The sequence below is a fragment of the Geotrypetes seraphini genome, chromosome 6, assembly GCF_902459505.1.
Source record: "Geotrypetes seraphini chromosome 6, aGeoSer1.1, whole genome shotgun sequence".
Taxonomy (NCBI): Eukaryota; Metazoa; Chordata; class Amphibia; order Gymnophiona; family Dermophiidae; genus Geotrypetes; species Geotrypetes seraphini.
In genome coordinates, this window is record NC_047089.1 from 222,846,104 (window position 1) to 222,866,189 (window position 20,086).

The window sequence follows — 20,086 nt, forward strand, 5'->3', positions numbered from 1 at the left end:
CAGGGAGATAACACCTATAACAACTATAGTTTCAAGAGTTAACCATCTCTGATGGAGCCAGGGAGGAAAACTAAAAAACAGACACAGACCAAGAAGGGAAGGCTGGTACAGTTGCCAGAGGCTATTAGTGTGCACAGAGGCTGGCACCCCTACAGATCAAAGCTTGATGCAATTACAGAGCCATTTCAAACGGTTCCTAGCGGTGGTTTAGAATATACATGCACTAGGGGTGCTGATGACTAGAATATAACATCATGTTACCAGACATCCTGAGGTGAAGATATCACAGAGGAGAGAGGCGTTTTTTTTGTCACCGATCTGCTGGATGTTAAGAACTGAGAAAGTGGAATGCAAAATAATTAAGGGGGGGGGAGTGCAGAGGCATAGCCAGACATGATATTTTGGGTGGGCCTGAGCCCGAAGTGGGTGGGCACACAATTCTCCCCCCACTGTGCTTTTTGCTCCCTTGCTCCTGCCCCTCCCCCAAGAAATAAATATGTGAGCTGGTAGGGATCCCCAAATCCTGCCAGCTGAAAGAGATCCTCTGGGGACCAGATCAGCTCATTCTCTTACTTGATGCAGCCAGTAGCACTGCCCACATGCTGTTGCTTTGCCAGCCTTTACCCTTCTGCAGATGCTCAGTTTTCACATATGCATGAGACCGAGGGGGGGGGGGGAGCAATGCGTAGATAATGTCACAAGTAAGAGAGTGAGCTGTTCCGGCCACTGGAGTGGCCTAGTGGTTAAAACAGCTGCCTCAGCACCCTGAGGTTGTGAGTTCAATTCCCACAGCAGCTCCTTGTGACTCTGGACAAGTCACTTAACACTTCTTTGCTCCAGGTACAAAATAAGTACCTGTTTAAAATATACAAACCACTTTGATTGTAACCACATAGAAAAAGCAGTATATCAAGTCCCATCCTCTTTACCTGGTGAGGCTTGGGGATCTCCACCAGCCATAGCAAAGGTGCTGGAACTTTGGGTGGGCCTGAGCCCACATGGCTATGCCACTGGAGGGGGGTTGAGAGGAGGGTGTGTGTGAATGAAGGGAAGTTGCTTTTTAATGGATGTGTGAACTGGAAAATTCCAGGGTTTCTGTTGTCACATTTGCTGAGCAAAGGATTTGCCATAAATTGGCTAATATAAACACTTTTTACAGTAGATAATTTATAAATATAATTCACACGGTTTGTACCCCCTGCACTCTGTAACTTAAAAACTTCACGGACCTCTTTGCATTACGTATCTCCTTTGCCCCAACATAGATGTCTGGATTTACCCAGACATGTCCTCTTTTTAGAGGACATGTCCGAGCGTCCGGACAGCTTTTCAAAACTCAGAATTTGTCCGGGTTTTGAAAAGCTTCCAGCTCGGGCCATTGTCGGGAGGGCGGCTCCGGGCACATGAGGGGGGGCAGGGCTGGGGTGGGTGAGGCTGGGGCGGAATGGGGCATGACGTGGGGAGAACGGGACATGATGGGGGCGAGACAGGGTGGGGCTGGGTGGAACTGCGAGGACCTTGGGGATCCCGATGTTATAAACATAAAACCTGGTAACCCTACTCCAACACCACATATTTTTTTAGCCTTCGCCAACTTGTGCCTGGCCTCTTACAACTTCTAAATAAAGCCTTCTAATGTTATCCATTGGGACGCTCTGCAGATATCCTGTGAATCCCCCCCGCCAATAAAGCACAGCTGAGCAAGAATGTGGCATGCTGTAATGAAGATAGCAGTGCAAGTCTTCTAAGGGGAGGTTGGGATGGGCAGGAGCTACAGACAGAGTTGTGGGAGATATCTGTCTGCATTACAGACTGCTGTGTGAAAGATGGAGGGCTATTAAAGTGAGAAACTGAGCTAGCTCACCAGCACCCAGTGTCTGCAATAGCCTGTGACACCCCACCCCCTTCCCCATGGGGGTGGGTTTCTGAAAGCTTGAAAATAAGTCTTTGTGAACAGTGGATTTAAAACCAGCAGTTATTTGTGTTAAACCTAGAATTCTCTTCCTAGTCATTTAAGAGAAGAGTGCTTTCTGGATAGATTTAAAAGTAACCTAAAATGCTTACTTTTCAGGGATGCCTTTGATCTTAAAGCTTTTTAAGCCAGGACCTCAGCTGCTTATTTGAGTTTTCGCTTCTCCGCAGAGCTGTTTCCCCTTTTGTGCTTCCTGCTGGTTTTTATCTTTTATCTATTATTCTCCCTCTCTTATTTCCAGTTATCTCCCTCTTTACTTTCACTTTTTCTCTACTCACCTATCCTGATGTCTTTCTCTTCACTGTGCTTACCTATCCGTTATTGTATTGCCTACCCTCCTCTCCCTTTGGGCCCAGTACCTTATATACTCGAATATAAACTGGGATTTTTGGGCCACAAAATTGGCCCAAAAATGGGAGTCCCGATTTATATTCGGGCCAACGCCCCCTCCCAGAATTTTTTTGGCCGTCGTTTCCATTATTTCCTATGGGGAAGCTCGCTTTGATAAACGAGCATTTTGGATTACGAGCATGCTCCTGGAATGGATTATGCTCGTAATCCAAGGTACCACTGTAGTGGGAAGGAAAGCATCTATGCATTATACTTATTTGAGAAATAGCTCTCTAGATGGGAAACTCTGTCATTAGGCAACTGACCTTCCCCCCTCGCCCCCTAAAGCAGGAGTGGCAGTGCTGCCTTTTGGTGGCCGGCTGCTGCCACACCTGCTTTAGAGGGCAAGGGGGGAAGGGTCAGTTGGGAAGTGCTGGTGTCCGGCTTCCCCCCTAGCCTCCTGCTGGTGTCCGGCTTCCCCCTCTGGCCTCCCACTCACCATTTATTTACTAGCAGCAGCCTGCAGAGAAGATCGCTGGGGTTAGCGATCTCTGCAAGCTGCTATAGGTCTTCAGAGCTGTTTCCTCTGCCATGATCCCGCCCCTCCTCTGACGTCAGGGGGGACAGGCAGGCCTTCAGGGGTGGGATGCAGGCCTTCAGAGGGGACAGGCCTTCAGGGGTGGTGGCACAGGCTTTCAGGGATGGTAGCACAGGCCTTCAGGGGGGACAGGCAGGCCTTCAGGGGTAGGGTGCAGGTCTTTGGGGCTTCAGGGGTGGGATGCAGGCCTTCAGAGGGGACAGGCCTTCAGGGGTGGGATTGGTGGCACAGGCTTTCAGGGATGGTAGCACAGGCCTTCAGGGGGGACAGGCAGGCCTTCAGGGGTAGGGTGCAGGTCTTTGGGGCTTCAGGGGTGGGATGCAGGCCTTCAGAGGGGACAGGCCTTCAGGGGTGGTGGCACAGGCTTTCAGGGATGGTAGCACAGGCCTTCAGGGGGGACAGGCAGGCCTTCAGGGGTAGGGTGCAGGCAGGTCTTCAGGGGTGAGGTGCAGGCCTTCAGGTGGAGGTGCAGGCCTTCAGGGGGTGGTATAGGCCTTCAGGGGTAGGATGCAGGGCTTCAGGGGTGGGGTGCAGGCCTTCAGGGGGAGATACAGGTCTTTAGGGGTGAGATGCAGGGCTTTAGGGGAGACAGACCTTCAGGGGAAGGGGGCCCTGGTGTAGAAGTACACGGAGGAAGGGAAGGGGGTTTGAAAGAGACGTGCATATGCTGGACTTTGAGGGGGAAGAAATAATGGGTCTAAAAACAGAGGAGAGGGAGAGAGATGGTGGATAATGAGATTTAGGGAGGGAAGGAACAGAAAGGGCGAGAAGTTAGACACAAGAGATGGTGTGGAGGGGGGATAGAGATACTGGATAGGAGGGTAGTTGGGAAAAGAAAGGGAGATATGGTGGACCCTGGGGTGGTGGGGAAGGAGGGAGAGATGCTGGATGAAAGGGTAGTTGGAGAAAAGGTGGATCTGTGGATGGAGATGAAAAAAAGGAAAGATGCCAGACCTCCGGGGGAGGGAAGGGAAACGGAAGGGGAGGACAGAGATAGAAGATGGATGGTTAGCACAGAGAAGGAAGGAGACCCTAGCAAGCAAGTTATCAGAAGACAACCAGAGCCGGGGACCAACAAAATTTGAATAATGACCAGACAACAAAAGGTAGAAAAATAATTTTATTTTCTGTTTTGTGATTACAATATGTCAGATTTGAAACATGTATCTTGCCAGAGCTGGTGTTAGACCGCAAACGTGAGCTAGGATTTAACAGAGAGAGGTTTGTTTATTTTGTTTACACCACAGCGCCAGTGTGGTTAGGAGAAGGCAAAGGGGGTGAAGAGGCTATAAAATAAACCCACCAGTATGTTTGAAAAAAAACACCCAATTGGGCAGGAAAATCGAATCGAATCAAAATTTTTTTCCTGTATTGGGCAGCACTACTGTGTACCAATAGAGATGTACTACTAAGGGTACTCTTGAAGAAACAGGTCAGCAGCCTTTGAGAGCAGAGAACCCAGGACAGAAGACCAGTAGCCCTTGGGAGCTAGGCTTAAGGCAAGTTGCTCAAAGCCAAGTTGCTCAGGGTAGAAGGGCCTGCAGAGGCACTATCAGTGCTTGAGGGCTGAGAAAAGCAGAGAGAACTGTTACTGGTGGTCACTGGTCCCTGTTGAGAGCTGGTAACCAGGACCCCAGCAAGGAGTTACCCCAGAGGCTCCTCTCGACGAAAGGGAAGGCTACCAGAGTGCGGATCGGCATTAGTAGTGCAACGGAGGTACCAGGCTGCTGGGATGCAATTGGCAACAGTGGCCAAACAAAGGAAAAGGCTCCTTGGAGACTAGTGGTGGAATGAGAGGGCTGGGGTCCTCAGAGCTAGGGGATAACCACCAGGACACTGCCACAGGGGCAGGCCTACCAGCTGGGAAGGACAACACTCACCTACCCCTGAGAGCTTCCATGGATTGGATGAGAGCTTGGGGACTGAGCGAAGGTGGATTGGAAAGGAAGGATCTAGGTACACAGCCATGCCCACCTACAGACTAAGCCAAGAAACTTGGCAGGAACATACAACCACAGGATTGGCAGTCAGAACTGAGGGTTTTGGAAATGTTGAATTTGAACTGAGAGTTAAAGGTTCAGGAGGCTAAACCAAGGATTTGAATATTTGAATAGTATTTAAATGCTGTCGAATTAACTGCACAAGTATTGGTTTAAGTGTGGAAGTATTGGAATTGTTGAAAGCTATTCTTGACAATTTGTTTTATGATTAGGCTTATGTAGATAGTTCAAATAAATCAACTTAATTTATTGGCCAACCTTGTTCACAGAACAGAAGATTTTTTAAATTTTTCCTGGGAGAAAAAGAAGGTGAACCCATCCGCTAACACTTCTTTTCCCCAGGTGGAGGCACCAAGTGCTAACTGAGTGAGGGACCGACGGAGACTGCTTTCGGGGGACTCTAGCCAAGTCAGGCTCCGGACCCAGAGTTACCGTGAAGGGGGCGTTACACATGGATAGCATGAGGAAATGGATATTTCATCTGGGTGGGTTTTGTTTTTTATACTGAGAGGAACCTTAATTTAACTGTTCGAAGCCAGGGAAGAAAATCAGTTGGCAACTACGTGAGTAAAATCAAAAGACCTCTTGAGAAGGATGGCCAAAATCCAGCTATGTGGATCTTTAGCCAGCTACAAGCATGTGCATAGTTTTACAGTTTTTATATGTTCAGAAGCAATGAAGAGAGGCATTTGTAGGGGAAGAACCTGTGTAGGTATAAAACTATTTCTAAACCATACCCACAGACTCCGTGTATGTTCTTTACATTCTCACTAAGGCAAGCTGAAGTTACATTCATGTTTTCCACTTAACTATTTGATCTTCAAATATATTCTTTGCAGACATAGGTGTCAGCTCAGTGGGCGCTGTGGGTGCTTGAGCACCCCCATTAATGAATAAACTTCCTCATTCTGTCCAGGGAGGGATAATTTGCATTGAGCTTAGCGCTTCCAGTAGTTTTGAGAAGTTGGCACCTTTATACAGGATGTAGAGAGTGCCAACCGTGAATGAGTGTGGGAGGGATAAGAAGGGACAGCTGGCTTTGTACATGTGTCAGAATGGGAACTGCCAGCTATATAGAAGTGTATGGGAGACAGGAGGAGACAGGAAATCCTATATAGATGTGCAGGTGTGAGGAGGACAGGAGGGATCTGCTGACTTAGAGTAAGAGAGAAAGGAGGGTGGGGGAGGGGGAGGCTGGTGGTTTTAAATACCGGTAGGTATGAGAGTGACAGGGCAGAACTACTGACCCTGTGCAGTATGAGAAGGAAAGGACAGGACTTTTGACCCTGTACAGGTGTGAGACAGACAGGAGGAAACTGCTGACCTAGTGCAGGTATAAGAGGGACAGGAAGGTATTTGTAGCCCTGTGCAGTTATGACAGGAGGCTACTGCTTGTCTTGTGTAGGCATATGAGGGACTTGTGGCCCTGTGTGCGTGTGAGGGGGACAGGAGGGGAACTGCTGGTCCTGTGCAGATGAGACAAAGCAGACTTACCATTCATCTGGGAAGGTGATAGGGAGTAATCTCGCTCAGTGAACCGCCGGTCTCCCTTCAGGCTATGGCTCTGTTGTCCAGAACTTTCCAGCATAGTCACAATCTCATGCCTGTCGATGTTCCTCAAGGCCGTATATAAACTCTCCACTATTGGGGGAGGATAGAAAAAAAGCCCAATGCAAAGAGTTAAAGTAAAACATTAAACATCCTGATCTCCAATAGTAAAAACATTCTGCCAACCCTCTATCTGTGCCCATATTGTCTTGAGTCTCAGTAGGGATAGGGCGCAATTTTTAAGTTGGGAGCAGCCCCTTCACACATGTCCCAGTGCCCACTGTACATATGAAGAAGCTAGATAAGCACTTATTAAGGCCACCTTATACAGCTTGTGTGCACCTTTATATAAGAGCATGGTAATGCTGACTGAGTCTGTGTGTGTGTCCCACTGTCTTTGTCAGTGATATTTTTCAAGTAGGTTCACTCAAAATGAACTTCAAAGTGAGAGCGAGGACTATCAACAGACAAAGAGCCCAGCTTCTCAGCAAGTGGGGATCCCACACTCAGAATGAAGGTGTAACTCTAACAAAATCTGCTCCACCACATTTTCTCTCTTTCCTCCAGCCTATGTCTGTCATAAAGCTATCGCTAGCATTCAGCATTTTCAGTTGGCATAACTTATGTCAGCGAAGGCCTATGGGAAATTATATCAATCTGACTCTGGCATGTGAATACAGATAGACCCTGAGGGCAGGGAGACTGTTTTAAGTAGCCCTGATTGATATGTTTTAAGTAGCCCTGATTGAATCATGATTAGCTAAAAGATGTTAATGTGTTAATGTCTGATTAAGAGGGTGCTTAGGACAATGGGTCCAGGTGCACAGATAACTAAAGTTAATCAGAAACTATTGTCAGAGGCATACTGGAAATTACATTTGACCATAACCTATTCCAGCTGTCTAGCACAAGTTTACTAAGGAGGGGAAGATTTAACTTCTATTGAAGCTCAATAGTTTTCTATATTCAGAATAAGATTCCAAGCTATAAAAGCCTCCTCTCTGCAACACACAAAAATCTATCTATCTAACTCTTGGCTCTTGGGTCTTGGCTCTCTTGTTCTTTCTTTCTTTCTCTCTCTCTCTCTGGCTCTCCCTAGAACTTCAGACTCTCTGTCTCTTTGTCTCTGAACTATGTAAGGCAGGGAAACTGCTTTGCTCTCTACTTAATTGTAATGCTTAATTGTTGTAATGCCTATGAATACTACTTTTCTGTAAGCCTATTTCTATAATATATTCTTTATGCAATCACCTCTGGCTGTGCCTCTTTGATTCTACTTCCTGGTGAATCATCTGTGAGGGAACTGAACCTGGGACCTGGCGTTTGTAAGGGCGCCTCTCAAGTGACCCCACCAACCATATATTGTGGGGGCCACTAACAAACCTTACAATGTCCCCCTCTACAGATGCTTTTCCCTACTCAACTCATCTCCCATCTACTCTATGCCCTCTCTTCCAGTCCATCTTTCATCTACTCTACACCCTCTCTCTTCTAGCTCATCTCCCATCTACTCTACATCTCAGTTTATCTCCAATCAGCTCTAAGTCTCTCTCTTACAGCCCATCTCTCATCTACTTCACATCCACCTCTTCCAACCCATCACCTAACTACTGTACACCCTCCTTCCAATCCATATCCCATCTACTCTACAACCCCCTTGTCCATCCCATATCCCATCTACTCTACACCTCCTCTTACAGTCCATCTCATAGTAACATAGTAAATGACAGCAGATAAAGACCTGAACGGTCCATCCAGTCTGCCCATTAGTTTTACACATTATAAATTCATGATTAAATTAACTTGTCTTTTTTCTTTGATATTTCTGGGCCATAGACTGCAAAATCCACCTGGTACTATCTTAAGTTCCAACTGTGGGAGTTGCTGTCCAAGCTCACAATCCAACCATCCCATTATTTGCAGGATACCTACTGTAAAGTCTGGCCAGTAACGTCCTCACGTTCCAAATTACTGGAGTTCCCGTTGATGCCCTCCCCAGCCCTTCATACACAGAGTCACCATATATGGGACACAGACCGTGCAAGTCTGCCCAGTACCGGCCTTAGTTCTTTACTTCAAATCATTCATTTTCTAATCAGTGATCCTCTGTGTTTACATTACATTAGTGACTTCTATTCCACCTGTACCTTGCAGTTCTAGGCAGATTACAAAAGAGTTGACTGGACATTTCCAGGAACGTTACAATTTTGTTGGTTACACATGGGGTAACATAGCTGGATAATTCTAGGAACGTTACAATTATTTTTGGTTACAAATGAAATAGGGTAGCTGGATTATTTCCATAGCACTTGCGAATTAGATAGTAAGATGATTGGACATTTCTAGGCAATTACAAATAAGATAACAGTTAAGATAGCTGTACATTTCTAGGAGCATTACATTTTAGGGAACTGTATTCTTGGTAGATATTTTGAACTGTATTCTTGGTTGATAATTTGAGGAGGAAAAGATTACCAAAGAGTGGAGGCTTTGAGAGGGGAATTTGAGAGGGGAGGAGAGGAAAGAGGGGGAGAGTTAAGATATCTGGATAAATTTTTTGAATAACACTGTTTTGATTTCTTTTTGAAATGTTTTTAGGTCACTCGTAGTTGTCAGCAGGTTGGAGATGGAGTGGTCGATTTTCGCTGCTTGCGTTGCAAGGAGGTTGTCAAACATTTTCTTGCGCTGAGTACCTTTGAGTGGAGGATAGGCAAAGAGGGTCAGGGTTCTTCTTTGTCTAGTGGTGAGGATTTGATTTAGGTGGCTGTTTAGGTAGGAGGGGGCAGAGCCATTTAATGCTTTGAATAATAGACAGTAAAGTTTGAATTGAATTTGTGATTGAATTGGTAACCAGTGAGAGTCTAGGTAGTCAGAGGTGGTCATATTTTCTCAGGGAGTAGATCAGTCTGAGAGCGGTGTTTTGTATAGTCTGAAGGTGTTTTAGCATGTTGGCAGGGCATGGCAGATAGAGGGAGTTGCAGTAGTCCAGTAGACCTAGGACTAGGGATTGGACAATGAGCCTATATTGCTCAATGTCAAAGAATTTTCTTATTTTACGTTGATTTCTCATAATTAAGAAAGCTTTCTGAGTTGTCTTATTGATTTGGGCCTGCATTGTGCAGCATCTGTCTATCGTTACTCCTAGGAGTTTAAGTTCGGGCTGTATTGGGTATTTGGTGGCCTTGATTTCCAATTCTGTGATGGTGGGGGGTTTTGACCTTTTCGAGCAGAAGGAATTTTGTTTTATCTGAGTTTAGATTTAGTTTGTGGTCTGCCATCCATTTTTCTACTGCATCTAGTGTTTTTTCCAGTTTTATTGTTGAGGTGGGTCTTCTGAGTCGAAGGGGAGGAGTATGGTGATGTCGTCCGTGTAGCTGAAGGATGTAACATTTAAGTTGTCTAAAGTGGTTCCGAGGGAGGAGATAAAGAGGTTGAAGAGCATAGGTGATAATGGTGATTCTTGTGGAACTCCGCAGGGGTTGGACCATGGATCAGAGTTGAGGTTGTTGGACTTTACTCTGTAAGCTCTAGATTTGAGGAATCCTTGGAACCAGTTGTATACCCTGCCTGAGATCCCTATGGCTTCAAGTATCTGTAGTAGTATGGAGTGGTCGACCAGGTCAAATGCAGCAGAGAGATCAAGTTGAATTAGCAGCATTTTTTTGCCTTTGCTAAGGTGTTATCGCGCTGTGTCTAATAGGGTTACTAGTAGTGTCTCTGTGCTGTGGTTAGTTCGAAATCCTGATTGTGAGGGTTGAAGTAGGTTGTGATCTTCCAGGTAGTTTATCCCATGCCTTTTTGAATTCTGTCACTATTTTCCTTTCCACCACTTCCCCTCAGGAGGGCATTCCAGGCATCCACCACCCTCTCCATGAAGAAGAATTTCCTAACGTTACTCCAAAGTCTTCCTCCCAGTAATTTCAATTTAAGCCCTCTAGTTTTACCATTTTCCTTTCTCTGGAAAAGATTTGGTTCTTTATTAATACCTTTCAAGTATTTAAACATATGCATCATATCGCCCCCTATCCCTCCTCTCATCTATATTTAAGACTTCCAGTCTCTTATATATTTTTTGGCTCAAACCCTTTACCATTTTAATCGCCTTCCTCTGGACTGCCATATGTGGCCTCCAAAACTGAACACAATACTCCAAGTGTATAGCCTCACTAAAGACCTATAAGGGACATTAACACCTTCCTTCTTCTGCTGGTTACTCCTCTTTCTATGCAGCATAACATCCTTCTGGCTTAAACCACTCCCTTATCACACTGTTTCGATACCTACAGATCCTCAGACATGAATATCCTAAGGTCCCTCTCCCCGTCCATACCAGCCTCTCACCTCCCACCGCATATGGTTCCCTCGATTTCTATCATTTCCCATCTACTCTACATCTCACTTTTCCATCCCATATCCCATCTATTGTACATCCCTCTCTTCTAGCTCATCTTCCATCTATTCTATACCCACCTTTCCAGTAAATCTTCTATCATCCAAGTTCCCCTCTTCCAGCCCATTTCCCTTATACTTTACATCATTCTCCTAGCCCACTTCCCATCTACTCTCATCTTCCAGCCCAACTTCTTCACAAACCCTTTCAAGTCAGTCTCAGTCCCTACCACCATCCACCCTGTCCCTAACCCTAGCTCTCATCTCAACTTTCTCTTCAGTTTGTTAATCCTCCCATACCTTTTCCACAGATTTGCTGCCAGCATTGCCACAGCTCTTTTGTTTTCTTCCAGGATCACGTGGCACTCCGTGAATCTGAGCTGCATAGTGCCTGAACTCTCATGGTGTTCTTACAGTCTCTTGTGAATAGCACAGGAGATCAGGCACTGCACAGTTCGAACTCGCTGAAAGTTGTACAGTGCTGGAAGAAAAGAAAACAGCAGTTCCAGAGGTGATGTGAACAGCTAGGCTCTGTGGAAGGAAGGGAAAGAGTGTATACTGGTGGAAGAGAGTCTCACAGCTGCACTTAGGGTCAATGGGAGCCCCCAGTTGCTGCTAGGCCTTAAAATGAAGCACACAGGTTTATGTTGATCATACTGTACCTACTCTTTGCTTTCTTGCCCTCGCGGGTGACCCATAGGTTCAATAATGCAGCGCTTTGTTCCAGGAGTGAGTTGGGATTCTCCACTCGAATCTTGTTAATATCATCCACCCCGAATTGTAGCTCCCGGGCCAACTCTTAAAAACAACACAGAGCAACAATCTTAGCCCAAGAGGCAGTAAGGGAACCTCACTTGTCTGCTCTGATTCATATCTACAAGAACTGACCAAGGAGGGAAATTGTACAGAAATGCTAGACATATGATTAAACCTTTAGATTTTTTTTGTTCCAGTCTACAGACATTTCAGATTCAAATTACTATTGAGGGCAAGTGTTTCTTTTATATTACTTCGGGGAGTTTTGCATCAGTCATGGCATGGGATGATATCATTTAGGGGGTAATTTTATAAAGCATGTTCTGCATGTAAAACATGTTTTCACTCAGAGAATGGTTATTATAAAATTATGCAGGTGAATACTGTGCATGTGCCCAGATTCACCTGTTGACAACAGCTCATGTAAGTTTTCCTGGGGTTGATGCTTAGGCAGCATTGCAAGCTACACATAGGTGCACCTGCATTGGAGCAGATGTAAATTATGCAAGAGCAGTTGTGTGTTACTAGGGATATTTCCAGAAGCTTATTTTATAAAAGCAGCGATGATATCACTCAAAAGGTTGTGGCACTCTGTCTCCATCTGCTGGCAAGGAGGCATAAATGCACACATCTGGACTGGTCTAACAGGATGAACATTTTGAAAACCTTTAGAATTGCTCTGTTATAAAATTATCCTCTTCTATTTAACTGGGTAAAATGAACTGTATTTACAATGTGTGTACGTTTTGCCACATTAACAAGGGTTTCTTTTAGAAGCATTTTTAACTTGGGGGGAATAAAACAGTGTACATGCCTACTGGGATCAATATTCAACAAGCAGTTAGAAGTTTGGTACCATGTCAAACATAAAACTAATTATTTGCAATGTTTAGATTAGACATTTCAAACTATTTGCTAGACTTCCTGCTGAAAATTAAGCTGTGACTTTTAAGAGTACATCTAATATTTTCCTCTCCCCTCTGCTTGCACACAGAACAGGTAGAAAGTATGTGAGCATGCCTAACAGGTGGAAAGTTCAAACGGTAAAAGTGTAAACTCTGTGACTGCACACACTACTAAAAATAGCCTCCTTAATGTAAGAAAATGGAAAAGGGGTTCATGAAGATAGCAGATTCTTGCCATCCAAATACTTAGCACTGGAACTGTGCAGTTTCACAAGTTATTAGTGTTTTTGGTTCTATGGAATATTTCATATTTTATTATTTTATAAGAAGTGTTTAGCAAATAAAACTTAGAAATAGGGAGGTTGGGGGGGAGGAACAAATGATTATAAGAGGCCCCATGATCCCCTTCCCATATTGAGTTTCTGATGTTCCTCTCCTGGTTAGTTTTAGTTTTCAAAAGAAATTTCAGTGAGCATATATAAAAGACCCTCCCAGTTCATGGGATGCTGAGAAGAAGTTTTAGATATTAAAATTTTTGAAATCATCTTGGTATAGAAAATAGAAGATTAAGAGGTCTGCGTAAGAACTATCGGAGTGCTTTCACCCACTTTTAAGAAGTGAAGTGTAAAACACTACCCTGGTGTTTTTCCTTTTTGATGATATGCGATTTATGGGGTAGATGTAAGATGTGTTTGATTTTCTTGAATCTCCTGATTAATTGCAACTTACTGAAGCTCCCGGCAGCCCCAGACCTTCCAGAAAATTTTGGCCACTGAAAGGTGGGTGTACCTTGCTGTGCACTACATGGAATGCTCATTTTAATACTAATTAGTTCCTTGTAATGCATTTGCAAAGGATTCTCAGTGGCTACTACCGGCGACCAGTAAAAGCCACCAAGAACCCTTTTGTGCACTGGAGCAGTGGTGTAGTAAGTGGGAGATGAACTGCCCCAGGCGCTGTCTTGGTGGGGGCGCTGGCACCTCTCCACCCCCTATACCATGCTTGTGTCCTCTCTTCCCTGTCCCTCTTTAAAATCTTCACCAGCATGAGCAACTACTTTAGCCTCTCTCTGAAATCACTTCCTGGTCACAGGGCCAGGAAGTGATGTCAGAGGGAAAGCCAGCACAAGCAGCAGAAGCTGCTCGTGCTGGTGAAGATTTAGAGGTATGGGGGTGGGAAAGGACGGTGCAAGTGTGGCAGGGCGTGAAAGGAGCATGGTGGTGGAGAGGAGGGCATGGGGGGTGGCGTGGAAAGAGCAGGAGGGTGTAGGGGGCATCACCACCCCTGGTGCCTCCCACCCTTGCTACATCACTGCTGAACATACTTGCAAGCTGAACATACTTGCAAGCTAGATTGGCTACAACCAGTCTCACTTGCATGTTAAGCTTTTGAGGATCTGCCTCTCAGTGTTTTTAAGGATCAATAATAACAATAATGAACAGCTGAAATTCTTCTGACCACATGGGGAAGTGAAAATGCAAGTACTGTGGATTACAGCAACCTTCTCTGTACCTTTTGTAATTCCACTACAGTGTTCCCCAGGTCATTCGTGGTTCATGGTTCCGATCATTCGCGGTATTCTCCGACCGTGGCTTCCTGTGCTAAAGTCGGGCTTCACCAATCAGGAGCTGCGTGTCAAAGCAGCTCCTGATTGGTGAAGCCTGACTTTAGTGCAGGAAGAAGTGGTCAGAGCACACTGCAAGTGATTTCCTTCACTCGCCGGCGCTCCAACTGCCCTATCCTGCCTCTCCAGGTGCCCTCTCCAGCCTCCCCAGGCAAAAAACCGTATTCACAGTTTTTCGATATTTGTGGTGGTTCTTGGAACGGAACCCCCGCGAATATCGGGGGAATACTGTATATCTTTTTTGAGATGTGGTGACCAGAATTGTACACATTATTCGAGGTGCAGTCACACAATGGAGCAATACAGAGTTTCAAGTTTATTTAAAAATTTATTATACTGCCTAATCAGGCTTCTAGGCGGTGTACATCAATAAAAGGTGATTATAAATGACATTTAAATAGTAAATTAAAACAACTAGATTAATAAATATAAACATAACTGGGGAATATTAGTGTGATGGACAGACAAACTTGAACGAAAGGAAAGTGGGTAGAACTACAAAATTAAAAGAAAAGGAATATGTAAGGGACAAACAAAAGGTGCAGGAATAATCTTGGGTGAGGAATGTCAAGCTGTCCTTATGAGGGCAGATGCAATTCAAAAGCGTCTTTAAACAAAAAAGTTTTTAATTTGGATTTGAAATAATTTAGGTTTGATTCTTCTCTTAGGTAGGTTGGTATTATAATACATGGCCTGAAAAGTCGGAGGACAGAGGTAAGGTTCTTCTTGCTGTTAGCAATTTAGCAGGATCAACGCTAACCTAGGGGAGTTTATTGGGTTTTTTAAAGTGAGGAATGATTCCATTGTTTTTTTATGTTGTCCTTTTGAAGTGTGCTATGTGAGCACTGTTATTTTTTTTAATGGATAGGGGAATATACCCTTTCTCTTTAAAATTACTTGGAGATTATTTGAACTTTCCTTTGTTTTCAGAATGTATATTCCAAAATTGAAAAAAAAAAAAAGAAACAAATCTAAGAATCTGCCTCTTTGGGATCTGCAATAATTTAGCTGCTATATTCAGGCTATAAGCTATTTAATTTGGGGAATAAGATCAGCTGTAAGCATTTATATATCAGATCATGAATCAGATGAAATTTTAACACTCACCTGTCCAGCTGAGACCCAGTTGCTCAGATATAACAGCCAGCTTCATATCTGCCCGATCTGTATCAGCTAAAAAATGGTTGAAGAGAAAGGACATATAAAAAAATTAATCTCTTCCCAGGACTTCTCTTTTTTTGGGGTTCTGATTTTTTAATAAAAAAAAAAAATACAAAAAAACACTGACATCCTTGTGAAAATTTCCAACCTAAATATCTGCTGAGAAGGGAACTATATAAAATTTAATACATTCTTTCGGTCAGATATATCCAATTTAATCCAATCTGAATACCACATAAAAAGAAACCAGCATAATCTCTGGGACATACAAACACAGGAATGTAAAAGTAATAGATGACACCACTGTAGTAATGAATGGGTCTTCTAGGAACCCAGAGTAGATTTAAGAATCAAACTCTTCATACATTAACAAGCTGATCCAACAAGCTTTCTTGGACTCGCCAGTTTCTTCCTGCTTTTTTGGACTACGGGCTCAGTCACAATCAAAGCTGGGCCCATGAGTCTTCCTTCAGAACTTTCTGGCGATTTTTACCCCTGTTTCCTTATTTTATATCCCATCACAACATAGTCGAGTACATTCATTATATTGACAGTCCTTTACTGAGATCTGTGCAAGAGGGCTTCTCCAGGAACCCTGTATTGATAGGCTCTAAATATGGCCACAAGGTGTCACTATTCCACAAAGAATAAATATAAAGATCACAGAAGCAACTAGCAAATATAAGGCAAAAACCAAGCAATCAACATTTTAAATATACAACATAAAAAAATCTTTTAATCACAACAGTCATATAAAACACAAAATGTGGTGGGCTGCTAGAAATCCAATAGTGCTGCCAAACAAGAAAATAACCGCCCACTGTCAGTTTATTGTTGCCATTATTTCTTTATATAAAATGCCAACATGTTTTGGCATGATGCTGCTTTGGGGGCTTTTGAAATTCTCAGTGTCATGATGGCATCAGGGCAGCACATTAAATAGCTAGAAACGGACAAAATGGTCTACCAAATTTGGTCTTAAGACACAAACCCCCCCCTCTTCTACGAAACTGCGATAGCAGTTTTTAGCGCGGTGAACCGCTCTGAATGGCTCGCGTGGGACATTCAGCGCAGCTCTCTGCGCTAAAAACTGCTATTGCAGTTTAATAGAAGAGGGGGAATATATAAACTGCTTTGAATGTAACCACAGAAAGGTGGTACATCAAGCCCAATCCCTTTTCCCCTTATATGCCACACACTAAACATAAAACAGCTCCTTTTTCCCAGTTGCTTCTATGATCTGTATGTTTATAATTGGCGAATGGGCACCCCTTCTTTGTGTTTGTCCTTCTCCCCCGCTGAACGTGACTCCCCAAAACACTGGTCATGAGTGCTGACTATGAAACATTTCCACCTCCAGCTAAACTGAGGATCAGAAGACCTGGCATATCAAGCTAGTCCAGACTAATCAGTCTAATAAAAATGCATCCTATTGGAATAAAGCCCTACCCAAGTTGACTCACTCTAAGTTGGCGATCTTCAATCTCTCTGTAGAGCTTCCATTTCAAAATTCAGAACTGGTGGGGAACGTAGGAACATTTATACCTGCTTTCTCTGCAGGCTACTGTTTGCATGGGAATTTTAGGATTTTACGCTGTGACTTTAGCTGGTTTTTAAAAAGGTTTGGACAAGTTCCTGGAGGAAAAGTCCATAAACTGCTGTTGAGACAGACATGGGAGAGGCCACTGCTTGCCCTGGATCGGTGGCATGGGGTGCTGCTACTGTTTGGGTTTTTGCTGGGTACTTGTGACCTGGATTGGCCTCAGTGGGAGGCGGGATACTGGGCTAGATGGACCATTGGTCTGATCCAGTAAGGCTATTCTTATGTCTTATGTATGCTGTTAAACAGCTTGCTTACTTGTATCCTAGGGGTGGGCAACCACATTCCTCGAAGGCCACAACCCAGTCAGGTTTTCAAGATTTCCACAAGGCATATGCATGACATCTATTTGCATATAATGGAAGCAGTACATGCAAATCGATCTCATGAGTATTCATTGTGGAAATCTTGAAAACCCGAATGAGTTCTGGCCCTTGAGGACTGTGGTTGCTCACCCCTATCCTATCCAAACACAATGGAAGACATTTTTTTCAATCATTGTTTTAATGTAGGTAAATCCTTGTTTAATTATGTAATATAAAGTCTGAAAACTGCCCTCTTAACTTACTCCAATTATAAAAACATCCGATGGCCTAGTGGTAGAGCTGCTAATTGCTTTTACCACATTCTCCGACAACAAATGCCAGAGTTTAATTACACGTTGAGTGAATAAATATTTTCTCTTATTTGTTTTAAATTTACTATGCAGTACAGTTTCATTGCATACCCCCCTAGTCCTTGTATTTTTGAAATACACGTCTACCTGTTCCACATCACTCAGCATATTATAGATCTCTATCATATCTTCCCTTCGCCTCTTCAACCTGTCCTCATAGGGAATCTGTCCCAGCCCCTTTATTATTTTTGTCGCCTTTCTATGTACCTTTTGTAATTCTGCTATATCTTTTTTGAGATGCGGTAACCAGAATTGTACACATTTTTTGAAGTGTGGTCACACCATGGAGCAATACAAAGGAATTATAATACAAGGCCTGAAAAATTGGAGGACAGATGTAAGATTCTTGCTGTTAGCAATTCAGCAGAAACAAAGCTAATCTAGGGGGTTTTCTGGTGAAGAATGATTCCAATGCCATTTGATGTTGTCCTTTTGATGTGCACTATATCAGCACTGTAATTTTTTTTTTAAGTGGACAGGGAATATACATTTTCTCTTTAAAATTACTTGAAGATTGTTTATTTGAATTTTCTTTTGTTTTCGGAATGTATATTCAAAATTAAAACCCAAAAAACAAATCTAAGAATCTGCCTCTTTGGGGTCTGCATCAGTTTAGCTGCTTTATTCAGTGTAGCAGGCTATAAGCTATTTAATTTGGAGAACAGCCAAAACAGATATAATAAATCTCCCTTTAGTATCTCAGACAAACAAAATACACCGCTAATGAATATTTCACAGTCCGCTTAGCTAAACCATCTTAGTTTAGAGCAGTGAGCTGCAAACTTTTATTTGCTCCGGCACACTAACGGAGCAAATTTTTTTCTGTGACACACCCACAACCCTGCCCTGCCACACCCCCAGCCCCGCCTACTCCATCCCAGCCCCACCTCTGCCCCCCCCCCACATGAACATCGACTCGTTTTCCCTGAGCTCAGGGCCGTGTCTGGGGGGCTTCCGAGCATGCACAGACGTCAACGTGCTGACATCACACACCTGCACACATGTGCATGACATCATCACATCAGTGTCCTCGCATGCTCGGAGGCCCTCCAGACACGGCTCTGAGCTCAGGGAAAATGAGTTGAGGTTCTTGTGGGAGGAGAGTTGCTGACGCTGGAAGTGACTCAATCCCGGGTGGCACATCCGCCACACAGTTTGGAATTTCACTGGCTTAGAGGGTTGCTGCCATAGATAGGCAATTGTGAAATCAAAACTCTCGGGCAACAACTGGAAAACAAAGTGTCTGTAGCTATACGTGTAGGGGGGTTATTGAGGCCGAAACCAATACATTACTCTTTCTGGAACTGATGCAGAAAGCCAGGCAACAGAGCTTCTCACAGATGGCTGAGCACACAGTTTCTAAGGTGAGCTTAAAACAGTGCCATGCAGAAAATGAATTCTATGCACATTTTATGTGTACAGAATTTGCTCACTAATTGAGAGATGTCAGCTGGACACATGCACATAGGTTTAGTGGTAACAGTGGTTTTGTGCACATGTCTGAAGAAACCAAAAATGACAGCACACATCCGCGGCTCTTTTGCCAATAAACATTAGCCTTTGAAAATTTTCTTGCACATGAATTTTTTTGTAAAGATATAATATTTACTTGCAGGACAGCAGCTGCAGATATGTGCTGGCACTTTTGATTTTGTTTAGACATGCACACATTATTGCTGTCACCTCCTGTCTTTGTTTTAAAGTTGTAGATACAGTTCTGGCTAGAGAAAAAAAGAAAAATGCATTTTAAATTGCAAAACGGGCATTAAATTCTCTCAACCAACCCTTCTACACTGCTCTGGACCTGGTGAAAAATTTCTCGCATTGTGCACACATCAAAAGCCACTTTTTTGTTCTGTGCATTGCCACAGAATACGCAGTGGCCTGATTACCATTCATTTTAATGCCGTGTGTGCCCATGTCTTCCACATCAGTTAACAGCTGGGCTCAACAATGCCTGGCCAGTAACATGCACATACGGTAACTGTACGGTTAGGCTTGCGGTAGCTTTCTGCATCAGCTTGTCTGCTTGCTTCCAAATCAATAATCCATTAAAAAACAGCAGAGCAAGGACTGAACTTTGTAATGCCTCATACATACAAAGCTTCTCTACTGCTGATCCCACACCATTCAGAGCCCCTGTGCCTTCTGCTGTGCTCTCCAGAATCTGCCAAAAGATTGTCAGTTCCTACCAAAAGCAGTTTCATTCAGAATACTGTATTTTTCCCTCAGGGCCAGTGGAGTCAGGGTCCTTCTCCTCTCTTCACTGCTAATCCCCTGCATAAACAAAAAACAAATTTGTGTGACTGGCCTCATCTCTTTGTGAGCAATGCAGGTGTGAGAGGTGTGCATGGGTTGAATCACTGCAGTGCTGAAGTGAGGGCGCTGCAGCGGGCATGTCAATGGACCATGAGTTGCATCACTGCAGCAAGGGTATAAATGCTGTATCAGCTGCAGTGCAGGTGACAGCTGCATCACTGCTATACTTTGTAAATGCTGCATGGGATGAATCACTGCAGTGCAGATG

The 20,086-nt window shown here is 44.0% G+C and overlaps 1 protein-coding gene across 10 annotated transcripts in view; it reads right to left on the reverse strand.

Annotated features, from left to right (window-relative positions):
• The window catches only part of ANK1 (ankyrin 1), a 355,025-nt gene that overhangs the window by 68,270 nt on the left and 266,669 nt on the right, over positions 1 to 20,086 (reverse strand). For 9 of the 10 annotated variants that reach the window (XM_033948942.1, XM_033948950.1, XM_033948945.1 and 6 more), the window contains 4 exons: positions 19,752 to 19,836; positions 15,230 to 15,295; positions 11,504 to 11,635; positions 6,395 to 6,541 (listed from right to left, as the gene is read on the reverse strand). In XM_033948942.1, the coding sequence (XP_033804833.1) occupies positions 6,395 to 6,541; positions 11,504 to 11,635; positions 15,230 to 15,295; positions 19,752 to 19,836 (430 nt within the window). The remainder of the gene's footprint in view (positions 1 to 6,394; positions 6,542 to 11,503; positions 11,636 to 15,229; positions 15,296 to 19,751; positions 19,837 to 20,086) is intronic. The other variant, XM_033948947.1, reaches the window with a different exon arrangement.